At 44.3% G+C, this 12706-nt stretch overlaps 1 protein-coding gene across 3 annotated transcripts in view; it reads right to left on the bottom strand.

The window, feature by feature from the left end:
* The window catches only part of LOC123481938 (regulator of G-protein signaling 8-like), a 39023-nt gene extending 27577 nt beyond the window's left edge, over positions 1 to 11446 (bottom strand). For 2 of the 3 annotated variants that reach the window (XM_045207661.1, XM_045207660.1), the window contains exon 1: positions 11215 to 11296. Coding sequence is in view for 1 of the 3 variants with exons in the window: in XM_045207659.1 (XP_045063594.1) it covers positions 11215 to 11429 (215 nt within the window). In the remaining 2 variants the exon portion in view is untranslated. Of the gene's footprint in view, positions 1 to 11214 lie in introns of all 3 variants that reach the window. The other variant, XM_045207659.1, reaches the window with a different exon arrangement.
* Positions 11447 to 12706: the final 1260 nt, after the last annotated feature.

The following is a 12706-nucleotide window of genomic DNA, read 5'->3' as shown; positions in this document are numbered from 1 at the left end:
TCTACGAAGTATTGACTTTGGCCACTTGCCCAACCCGGCTCCTGTGCACTCTGTCGCCGTTTACAGGAGGCTACTCGAAGAGAGAGGGCGACCAGGTTCGGTGGGTACCTCCAGCCGCCTTTGTCTGCCTCGGTCAAGCACCGCTTGCCTCTGTTCCCAGACTTGTAGATGAAGGTCTGATCTCACTTCGATGATCTGGTCATACGTGGACTTTCGAGACCAGGCTAGCTAAACAAGAGCTGCATAGCATGCTAATACTAGCTATTCCTGGCACCCCATGGTGGAGTTGCTGGGGTAGCTCTCTTGGTTAGTATACAGTACGTAGCGTTAAGTCGCTTGGTTATTCTAAATGGACCATGCTGCGGTCAATGAGGCTAGCTAGCCTCCTGGTTAACGTCGGCTAACATGCTTATCTTATTAGCTTTCCCTTGGTGTTATGGCAACCCCATTCCTATTTTAAATTCCTGGAGTTGGAGGAAGCTGGGTTTGCGTGTACCTCTGATGAGGAAGCAGCCCCCCGAGCATTCGGCTGGGGTAAGCCCTGGAGCGAGGGGCCTTGGCTCGGGTCTGAGTGACCAGTGCGCCCCGCCGCAAAAACATTACTGTGACAACAGTGCCCCCACGTTTTGCAAATGGAGTACTACGTCAGCCATTGCCAGAGTCCCCTGTGCCCGTAAAAGGGCCAGGCTTAATGCAGGCTATAAAGTCTCACAGAAGCATACTGTATGTTGGAAGCTTGTCCATGTTTAATGTTGCCCCCTCTGTTGCCCCATGTTCCACGGTGTTCACAGGGTTCAAGGGGTACATCAATCTCCCCAGGGTGAGAGTGATAAGTTGGGTCACTGTCCACGAGGGGTGGCCCTCCCCATAGGTGGCTCATTACAGCGATTCATTGCTGATTCCTGCTAGTAGCTCACTAGTCCAAATGAGGTGTCTAGTTGTACAGGTTATGGGCTGTATGCAATTAGTTGTTTGTAGCGGAGTCGAGGGAACAAGCAGGGTTCGACACGACCACGCTATTATCCCACACTCAATCTCTGTGGTTCGTATGAGTCCCCAAATGAGCTGTCTGTCTCTAGCTCAAGCTCTAGCTTTTAATTCCTGGGAATTATATTCAATTATGAATCGCCCCTGTCTGTTACCACAGAAGGGGTCAGTTCTTTTTTGCTGTCTGTCCCATTCCCAGCTAGGTTACAAGGCCCTTTGTCGCCAGTACCTATGACTGTTCGGTAGGGTAACCTCCATGATAAAGTTTTTTCCCTGGGTCTATTTTTAATGCGTGCGGTCCAGCACTGGGGGCCAGCCGGTTACCGGAACGCATCTTATCGCCTAAACCGAGTAGGCTCGTTGTGACAACAGTACCCACAAGTGGCACTGCCAATCGGTACGTCACTGATTGCCAGAGCCCATGTACCCAGAGTGGGCTGGGCTTTAGGCGAACCTTGGTACATTAGCATACAGTTTCATTAACACACAGTTCATGGGTGTAAAAAGTGTTGTCTCCCGCACGTGAGTTCGATGAAAAGTGTCCCTTCTCCACGTTCAGACACACGGTTGTCAAGAGAGTTGGAAATGGAAGAAGAACCAATCTCTCCCAGTCCACAGGGTGGTGTCCTGCCCGACCAATGGCGCCTGTGCGCAGTGTCGCTCTGGATCATGCGAACAGTGACATCAGGATACAGGCTACAATTTGTTGTGCATACCCCTCTCTTCTGCAACGTCATCAGACTCATCACTTCGACTGTTTCTGAGGCCTCACCGCCCGTTTTGAGTGAGGAAATATCCTCCCATCTCCAGAAGCAGGCAATCTGAGTGGTTCCTATGTCAAAGATCCAGGATGGCTGGTACAGCTGGTATTTCCTGGTTCCGATAAGGGACGGGACTTTGAGTCTCAATCTAGACCTACGTGCCCTCAGCAAGCACCTCAGAGTCTGCAAACTCTATTATAGCCAATTGGCTGGTGGTGGCAGAGTTGAGGAGGCAAGCAGTGCTACACACATCCATGCTATTGTCCTGTATTCAGTCTCTAGACTTTATAAGAAACCAGAAAAAGAGCTGTCTGACTACATCTCAGCGCATTCCGTTTCTGGGTGTCGAGCTAGTCTCGAGCTAGACTTACTAGCGTATCGCGCGTTTCTATCACTGTGGAGGGTGTCTGGGTTCCGGCTACGCTTAGCCAAATTTCGGCTGGGTCACAGTGCGTTTTCGTAAGTGCCTACACCTACTGGGGATGATGGCTTCTGTGATGGAAGTCGTTCCCGTGGGGCTATTGTTGATGCAGCCCTTCCTGCGCTGAGTGCTAGCCACTAACCTGGACGCATCTCGCAGCCTAAGCCGGTCACTTCGGGGGTCCCTGTCAGGCATACGGGCCATGGCCCAATGGTGAGACACTCTGTTATTGTCAGGGAGCTCCCATGAGCTGAGTTTAATCCCGCAAGGTGATCATGACAGACTCTTCCTCCCGAGGATGGGGTGCTCTGTACGAAAGCAACTCGATTCGGGGAGGGACGGACACTGGTGCAGAGAGTACTGCATGTCAATTACCCAGAGCGCCTAACGGTTTATCTGGTGCTCAGGCGCTTCCCCCTGCTTTTGTCGGGCCGGTTTGTGCTGGTCAGAACCGACTATGTCAGTGGTGGCGCGCATCAACAGATGGGGAGAGACTGCCTCTCTCCCTCCTAACCATGTCTTGCTCCATATTGCTGGGGAGCAGTACACAGATGCCTCCGAATCTTATTGCTACCATTCAGACAGCAAGGGCACCCTCCACAAGAGGGCTGTATGCGTATAAATGGCAAACATTTGAACTCTGGTGCCAAGATAACACACTTTTTCTTTTTCAGTGCTCTGTGAGGGACATCCTTATGTTCCTACAGGAGCTTTTCAAGCATTTTCCACTTTAAAAGTGTACATGGCTGCTATCTCAGTGTGTGAAGTGGGAATTGACAGAGCCTCACCAGGGGCTCAGCCCTTGTGGTGCGGTTCCTGAATGGTGTATGTCGTCTCAGACCGGTCTCTAAACCTATTGCTCCCACATGGGACTTGGCGTTGGAGGCACTGTGTGTGGCCCCCTTTGAGCCTCTGGAGTCAGTGGATCTGAAGATCCTCTCCTACAAAACCTCCCTGCTCATTGCTTTGGCCTCGGCTAAACGTGTTGGGGACCTCCACGCGTTATCCGTACACCCTTCCTTTACTCAGTTTGCCTCGGGCGACTCTAAGGTGACATTGCGTCCAAATGCGGCCTTCGCCCCGAAAGACATGGCTATGTCCTACAAGTCCTTAGGTTTTGAGGTATTTCCCTTTTCGCCTCTTCCTTTAGCTTTTGAAGCGCAACAGAGGTTACATACCCTGTGTCCGGTGCGAGCTTTATGCACGTATATTGAATGGACCAGGGATATCCTGTTATGTGACCAACTTTTGTCTGTTTTGCTAATCCAGCTTGCGGCAGGGTGCTCTCTAAGCAGCGTCGCTCCCACTGGATTATGGATTCTATCTCCCTGGCATATAGCAGCGAGGGGCAAGAGTTACCTAGCGGTGTATGCACCCACTCCACCAGGGTTCTGGTAGCATTTTGGGCGTTGTTTAAAGGGTTGACTATAAGAGATATTTGTGCTGCAGCGAGTTGGGCCTCACCATACACTTTTGTGAGGCTTTATCACTTGGATGTCACTGCTCCCAGTATGGCACACAGTGTGCTTACTGCTGGGACAGGGGAAAGTCAATAAGCAGCGCAAGCCTCACACTTATCACCTGTGGAAGGAGGGGCTTCCAGCAAGGACACGGATTTCATTGGCCTTGTCCGGCGTGATAGTAGGTCCTTCAACGGAAGTTGCATAATGCGACTCCCCATAGTATGTTGTACCTCGTTTCCCTCCTTCAGGGAACAGTAGTTAGCATCATAACGTTACGTTTTCTCTTTCAGAAACTGACAGTCCTTTTACAGATACAGCATAAATTACTGCTGAAGATTAAAACATTCTGCCAACACAGTAAATAGACCAGTAGCTTTTGTAAAATTTTTGACAGTATGGGAAGGATACAGTATTGCTGTGCAATAGGAGTGCGATATAGTTGCCTATTTCATCTCAGAGTTTATACAAAGGCAGAACATATAAACCCTATAATCTATTGATGAGCTAAATATTGAACAACATTTAGTCTTTTGCATGCTGTGGCCTAATGCCAATTTTTCCAAATTATACAGCAAATACAGCGTTATCGTCACCATAAAGGGTGAATGGAGGCGTTTTCCAGGCAGAGTTTTAATGCTTGTTCACAGTTTTACGACAGATCTGATTTATAATGGGAAACATGCTTATGTAAGGTGTGCGGCAAGTTTGTAAATGTCAATATTTTTGTACATGCGCAGACTTTTCAGAAATCTTCATCCTAATCGAGGTTAGTGATCGCTGTTCTGATGTCCAGAAGCTGTTTTCGGTCATAGGATGGCAGAAACATTATGTACAAAAATAAGAAGAAGATCAGCGTAAAAAAAAACTCAAAATTGCAGAATTGGTCAGGAACCCATAAGACGGCATTTATGCACTGCCGCACCATAACCCCAAACTTACAGTATTCATCTACAGTGGGGAAAAAAAGTATTTAGTTAGCCACCAATTGTGCAAGTTCTCCCACTTAAAAAGATGAGAGAGGCCTGTAATTTTCATCATAGGTACATGTCAACTATGACAGACAAAATGAGAAAAAAATATCCAGAAAATCACATTCATTCATTTTTAATGAATTTATTTGCAAATTATGGTGGAAAATAAGTATTTGGTCAATAACAAAAGTTTCTCAATACTTTGTTGTATACCCTTTGTTGGCAATGACACAGGTCAAACATTTTCTGTAAGTCTTCACAAGGTTTTCACACACTGTTGCTGGTATTTTGGCCCATTCCTCCATGCAGATCTCCTCTAGAGCAGTGATGTTTTGGGGCTATCGCTGGGCAACACGGACTTTCAACTCCCTCCAAAGATTTTCTATGGGGTTGAGATCTGGAGACTGGCTAGGCCACTCCAGGACCTTGAAATGCTTCTTACGAAGCCACTCCTTCGTTGCCCGGGTGGTGTGTTTGGGATCATTGTCATGCTGAAAGACCCAGCCACGTTTCATCTTCAATGCCCTTGCTGATGGAAGGAGGTTTTCACTCAAAATCTCACGATACATGGCCCCATTCATTCTTTCCTTTACGCGGATCAGTCGTCCTGGTTCCTTTGCAGAAAAACAGCCCCAAAGCATGATGTTTCCACCCCCATGCTTCACAGTAGGTATGGTGTTCTTTGGATGCAACTCAGCATTCTTTGTCCTCCAAACACGACGAGTTGCGTTTTTACCAAAAAGTTATATTTTGGTTTCATCTGACCATATGACATTCTCCCAATCCTCTTCTGGATCATCCAAATGCACTCTAGCAAACTTCAGACGGGCCTGGACATATACTGGCTTAAGCAGGGGGACACGTCTGCACTGCAGGATTTGAGTCCCTGGCGGCGAAGTGTGTTACGATGGTAGGTTTTGTTACTTTGGTCCCAGCTCTCTGCAGGTCATTCACTAGGTCCCCCCGTGTGGTTCTGGGATTTTTGCTCACCGTTCTTGTGATCATTTTGACCCCACGGGGTGAGATCTTGCGTGGAGCCCCAGATCGAGGGAGATTATCAGTGGTCTTGTATGTCTTCCATTTCCTAATAATTGCTCCCACAGTTGATTTCTTCAAACCAAGCTGCTTACCTATTGCAGATTCAGTCTTCCCAGCCTGGTGCAGGTCTACAATTTTGTTTCTGGTGTCCTTTGACAGCTCTTTGGTCTTGGCCATAGTGGAGTTTGGAGTGTGACTGTTTGAGGTTGTGGACAGGTGTCTTTTACACTGATAACAAGTTCAAACAGGTGCCATTAATACAGGTAACGAGTGGAGGACAGAGGAGCCTCTTAAAGAAGAAGTTACAGGTCTGTGAGAGCCTGAAATCTTGCTTGTTTGTAGGTGACCAAATACTTATTTTCCACCATAATTTGCAAATAAATTCATTAAAAATCCTACAATGTGATTTTCTGGATTTTATTTCTCAATTTGTCTGTCATAGTTGACGTGTACCTATGATAAAAATTACAGGCCTCTCTCATCTTTTTAAGTGGGAGAACTTGCACAATTGGTGGCTGACTAAATACTTTTTTCCCCACTGTATATGTTCAAAGTATGTCTTGTGATATGTGTTGTCTATAAGTGAAGTGTTGTATGTCCTGTGATTTTGATTTTGTGTATGTTTGCCAGGAAATGCTGTATGTTGCCAGACAAGTTTCCCCTAAAGGGACAATAAAGTATTCAATCAATCAATCATTCTCTGCAGTGGAAAGCAGAGCTGTGTTTTCCAGTTTTCTCTCTGCTCTGCAGCAGGCTGAATCTCTTCACCTACATTGGGTGGGAACACGTGCCTGTCTGCCTGTAAGCCTGCCTTTCCTGCCTGCAGAGCTATTTATAAAGTTCCCTGACAAATCTGTGTAGTCAGGGGGAAACCACTTGATGTTCTATTCAGCCATGCAGTAGGCACAGACTCCTGGAGGGGCTGCTATAAAAAGGATTCAAAATTTGAACATGTCAGTTGCCTCATGAATTTTTTATATTACAACATTCGCAATTCCTTTAAAAGATGCCTGGTTGATAAAAAGGGATCCTGAAAGTACTGAGTCAAAATAAATCCTTTGATGTTGTTTTGGTGCATTGCGGTATTTTGACTGTTTCCTGTGCCAAGGTTTTCTTTTTCTTAGTGTGGAGAATGTAGTTGGAGAGCAAATTCTGTAATGTCCATCTGTCACGCAAACATCACTATCAGAAGACATTTGGCCTTTACAATGACCCTAAGCATACTGCTAAATCAACACTTGAGTGGTTTAAGGGGAAACATTGAAAGGTCTTGGAATGGCTTACTCAAAGCCCAGACCTCAATTCAATTGAGAATCTGTGGTATGATTCAAAGATTGCTGTACACCAGCGGAACCCATCCAACTCGAAGGAGCTGGGGGGGTGAATACTTTCGCAAGCCACTGTATATATTAATTTGTGGATGTCCATCACCTATTGTTTGATATGTTACGAATTACAATTTGTATTATATGGTATGAAAATGCTAAACGTACAATATCTTACGAATTTGCAAAACGTGTTATATGTTACGAATTTGCAAAAGTACAATAGGTTAGGGGTTAGGGTTAAGTTTAGGAGTTAGGTTACAGGGTTAAGGTTAGGGGAAGGGCTAGCTTAATGGGTTAAGGGAAGGGTTAGCTAACGTGCTAAGTAGCTGCAAAGTAGGTAAAAAGTAGTAAGTAGTTGATGAAATTCGAATTCACAACCTTTGTGTTACTGGACGTTTGCTTTATACTCCGACCCACCCACCACGACCAACCACCCTACTTTAGTTTTTGCCTGAAATAACCATCTGTCTTCTGTAACCATACCAAATGTAACATATCATACTAAATGGAGCGTCTCAGATTTACTTACAGAATAATACAAAATGCTCTGAGACCAGGTTGGAATAACCACCCCGTTGACTTGGTGCAAGCAGTTTCCCACCATGCAGAGTTTCTCTCTATAGCTAAAGTACAGTATTATCTAAATGTTGCATTAGAAATGGAGAGAAGCAGTTGCTGCAATAAATATTACACTTATTTCCCATGTGAGTTAAACATCATGGGATCACTGAATAATTCTGTGTCCTTTTTATTTATTGTGTGTGTGTGTGCCTACTTTTGTATAGGTGTATGCGCGTGCACACATTTGGATACCATCTGTGTCCCTGTCCAAAAGATGAGTGCCCCTGCTGAAGCCTTGCCGCCCAAAGTGTGGCAGGCCGTCTGATTTGCAGCATCTGGGTGGAGGGCTGTTTCTGGGCTATTTCTAGCCTTATAGACATATGCTGCTCTGTTTAAGGCTGGGGTTGCCCTGCCTGTCCCTGCCCTGCTCTATCTGTCTGTCCGTCTATCTGTCTGATGTCCAGTGTGTCTCCTAAAGGCAAACTTGACTCCATTTGAACTGATTCCATCCTTCTCTGTACCCTCTCTCCATCCCTCCCTCATCCCTCTCTCTATCACTCTCTCTCCATCCCTATTTATGTACGTGTAGCCACTGTCAACTACTACCCTTCATGAACATTGTTATGTGGACCCCCAGCTATCATGCTTTTATCCACAGAGGCATTGACCTTACCCTCTCAGGTAATCTAACTAAAATTAGCCCTGTTGTCTGTTCCACAGGCCGCAGCTAGCTGTCTCACTGATGCCCTTGCCTTGTTATTTGAAACCCCACCTCTTTAAGGAATACCTGGGATAGGATAAAGGAATCCTTCTACCCCCCAATTGTAAAGTGGTTATCCCACTGGCTATAGGGTGAACGCACCAATTTGTGAGTCGCTCTGGCTAAGAGCGTCTGCTAAATGACGTTAATGTGCCCTTGAGCAAGGCACTTAACCCTAATTGCTCCTGTAAGTCGCTCTGGATAAGAGCGTCTGCTAAATGACTAAAATGTAAATGTAATGTTATGCCAGCTTTGCAGTAAACAACACTGAGTGTAGGCTATCTCTATACACTCTCATAGAGTATGCCTAATCCTGATAAACACATCAGCCCTGATGCATGGCGCACCTCGACAGGCGTGGGGTTAAGCCAGGATAGAAGCCTCCAGTCTCAGTTCATCAAACTAACACTGTCTATCTATTTTTACCCTAGCTCTCTTCAGGCACGATCATATTAATGTCACTTTTTTCCCCAAAGTGGTTGATTTTCACAGGTGCTGCTGCCCCGTAGGCTACAATGGAATCTAAGGCACTCTTTACCATATCAAATAAGACACCCACGCACGCACACGCACACCCACGCACACACGCACACCCACGCCCAGATGCACACATGCACACTGCCCCCTGGAGGTGGAAGTTGGGGACTGAGGCATATGACACAAGGGCAGTAAGGACCCTGAGCGAGGCCATACCCATCCAGCCCTGAGCGATGAGGACAGTTCTATTTAAAGTAAATATATGCACAGAGGGCTCATGTTAATTGGGACATTATGATGTAATATTGGCTAAAAAGAACATTGTGCAGAGCATCACAGCATGCAATTTATAATTACATTTTAAGCTTTCGTTTTCATCTCTGTTTCAGAGTCATTGTATGGTTTACAACGAGCACAGTCATGTGCTTATTTATTCAATCTTAGCACAACAAAAATACATATATTTGTTAAATTGCTCTGGACTCATGCTCTATATGGTGATAATTCAGCCAGGTTGTTCAAGATTGACGTTGAAATTGGACATCTATCCATGTCCTGAGGACGTTGGGAAATGCCTTCAAAGCTTGGGTTTTACTATAGCATTGTGGACGGAGGTGGATGGAGGTGGTGGTGGACTCTGGATCAGAAGGTTGTGTGTTCGATCCCAGCCTTGGAAACTGGTTTTTTATTTTTTATTTAAAAGTCTAAGCCGTTGGGGGTGGTCATACCACAGATCATTTAGCTATTTGATTAAGAATATGAGGACCACTTTAGGTTTAAAATAAAATATTGAAAAATGATTTGATAAAATATTGAATTTGGCCTTTACTACTATAGCCCATAGAAACGTATTGAATAACACATTTACTACCTCCATACTTCCATTCGTTTGTATGGGTTACCTTCAGACGAGTCTCGTGACACCATCACGTTCGTGCGAGTCTCCCCTTTCCATAGAGTGGTCATAATAATTTAGTAGGCCAAACCGTTCGGACGCTACAGACCTTTTCGTGAATAGACCCATTTTCGGGACGTCTCATGATCTGACAAACACCACTTGGCTGCCTTCCACCGCAGATGCAGAAGGGTGACATGGGCAGATGAGGTGGATTGAGATGCAGCCCATGCAGATATCTCTATCTTAAACTGACAGATTTTGATGAGGATTTTTTTATTATGTTACTTAGATTGATGCACATGTGCATCAATAGACTCTTAAGGATGAACCATATCCCAAACCATAACCCTTACCTTAACCATTCAGAATGAGTGCCTAAACTTAACCCTTAACTTCTAAATTTGACGTTTGGAGAAACAGAACAATACAGAGCAACAAAAACACTTCAAAAATTGACATTTGGAGCAACTTAGAAATTTGAAATTTAAAGAACTTGGATCAACGTCTAATTATGCAGTGAGACTGTGAGAGCTTGTTGGATAATAACCACTGGGCTGGTGATTATCAAGTAGATGATTACAAGTTTGAACATTGCCCTTCTTTTGGTCTTTTTCTTTCTTTTTCTTTTTCTGCTGAGTTAGGAATTATGCTCTTAATCCTGACTTTTATTATGTAATCAATGTATTTGGGAGATTAGGTTTGCAGACCCCTCCATCCAGACTGAATAAGCTTGACAGCTCATTCTGTTGAAAGCTTTCATAGTTATTAACCCTTTTTAGGGTCAGATGGTTTAAAAAAATACTGTAGCTGTATCTAGATTTAGGTAGCTATAGCTGTTTGCTCTTTCAAACGCACACTGTTTGCAGTTTGGATGTAGACTTTCATATAATGTTTCTGTGTTGAGAGTGGCCACACAGAATCTCTGTTTGATTCGGGGCAGGTTTTTGGATGAAATATGCAGGAGAGGGAGGGAGGCATACTGAGATGTAAGGGACGAGTGGAGACATATAAGGGAAGAGAGGGAGGGACGAAGGGAGGGAGAGATATTGATTATTTCTGTACACAAGGATGATGAATATTTGTTGGATTACCCTTGTGTGAGACATTAAAAAGAGGAGAGATAATGATTGAGATAAAAGAGCGAGACAGTGAGAGAGAGGGGTGAAACCTGTAGGTGGGATGTGTGGGTGCTTCAAAGCCCCTCTGTCTGTAGCTCCTCCACTGTCTGACATTTACTGACACACACACACGCACACACACTACAATTTCTAATTGTGTAAACAATGCTCTGCTGTTGTAAATAATCAATAACCAAAACCAAACTATATTTGGAGTAGCAAACAAACTATCCACTTATGTCTCAAACAGTGTGTTTCCAGATGATGACAGTTGTCTGTCCTGTAAACGAAGTCTCCATCTGTTCTATTCTGGTGATCAGACACATTGACAACAGATCTACATAACGACAGCCTGCCTCCCATCCTTTATCCATAGTGGACCTAAGTAACGTAGCGATCTACTAGCCAGATGAATATGGATGATGTTTTACCTTAGCCCTGTTGTGTATTTGATGAGCGTAGGTGGACACTTTCTCTCTTTTCCTCCCCAGTGTACGTTTGAGAGGAACAAGCCGCTATTTATCCACGTCGGTGTGTGCGTGACTGTGTGTGTGTGTGTGTGTCTGTCTGCGATGGCACTCCTCTTGTGTGGCGATATATCTGCTGTTACTGTTACAATTGCCGTAAGTAGGAGGCTAGAAGCCATGCAGCATGCTCATTAGTGTGAAAACGTTGTGGCGGGGGAACGGAGACGGGCAGAGGGAGAGGGGGTTAGGAAGAGGGAGAAACTGAGAGGGAGGGATAGGCAGATAACATTGTTATGCACAGAGAACCCTTACAGAAAATCCTCATAATTTCACATGTGAAATCATGTGAAAACGTATTTTTGGAACATTTTCATTTGTGTAGTTTCATGTAATCACATGTTGATTTACATGTTGTCACATGTTATTTACATTTACATTTACGTCATTTAGCAGACACTCTTATCCAGAGCGACTTAATCACATTAACTTCACATAAGATCACGTGATCACGTGTTTTTGGAACAATTCATATGTGATCACGTGAAATTAATGTGTTCTTTCCGTAAGGGAATTCTCTGAAGACAAGCCAAGCTCTAGCAGAGTGGTTGTTTAGACGATATATGGCTATAAATATACAGTGGCTGAATATAAATATAATTTTCTAGACAAGGGCTATGTAAAAATAGTTCTAGACAGGATCTGTATAAAAATATACTGTTCTAGTTCTGTTGGGGCACTGTAGGGATAAAAGGTGGGACAGAAACATTGTTCAGCTGATAGAAGATAATAATGATGCTGGCAGATGGAATAAAGCCTTAATTCCTTTCATCCACCTCTCTCTTAGAGGAAGGAGAGAAAAGGGGGGAGAGGGGAGGATGGAGAGGATAGGAGAGGAAATATATTATTTTAGCAGAGGGAGATTTAACAGCAAGGATATGACCACTATGCAGCTTCCACACAGAGAAAACCTCCCCCTGAACATCTAATAACTAAGATATGACACACAAACAAACACACACACACACACTAAATGATATCATTGGTGGGACTGGTGGAGTTATGTCGCACATGCAGGTAACAAAAACATATGGAAATGTCTGCTCTACCCAAAATTACAACCAAATAATTGCAGCATTACCGCAAAAATGGAAGAGGAAAGTGGAAGGGGGAAAATGTAAGGAACTTGTCTGTCGGCCTTGCATTAAAGAACATAATTAGTTAAAGAAAACTGTGATAAATAACAAAGTATACCAGTTTCATTTAAGGACCAAAGGATTGACAGCCGTCCCATATAGATTCAAAATAGTTGGGAAGAGATTTTTGACGTACCGATCCCATGGCATAGTGTTTATGAACTGATACGCAAAACGACACCGGATTCAAAACTTAGATTTTTTAAATTTAAATTATTATATACAATTCTTGCTACCAATATAATGTTATTTATAATGGGGAT

This window comes from Coregonus clupeaformis, chromosome 26 (genome assembly GCF_020615455.1).
Source record: "Coregonus clupeaformis isolate EN_2021a chromosome 26, ASM2061545v1, whole genome shotgun sequence".
Lineage (NCBI taxonomy): Eukaryota > Metazoa > Chordata > Actinopteri > Salmoniformes > Salmonidae > Coregonus > Coregonus clupeaformis.
This window is presented reverse-complemented; position numbering and strand designations above follow the sequence as displayed.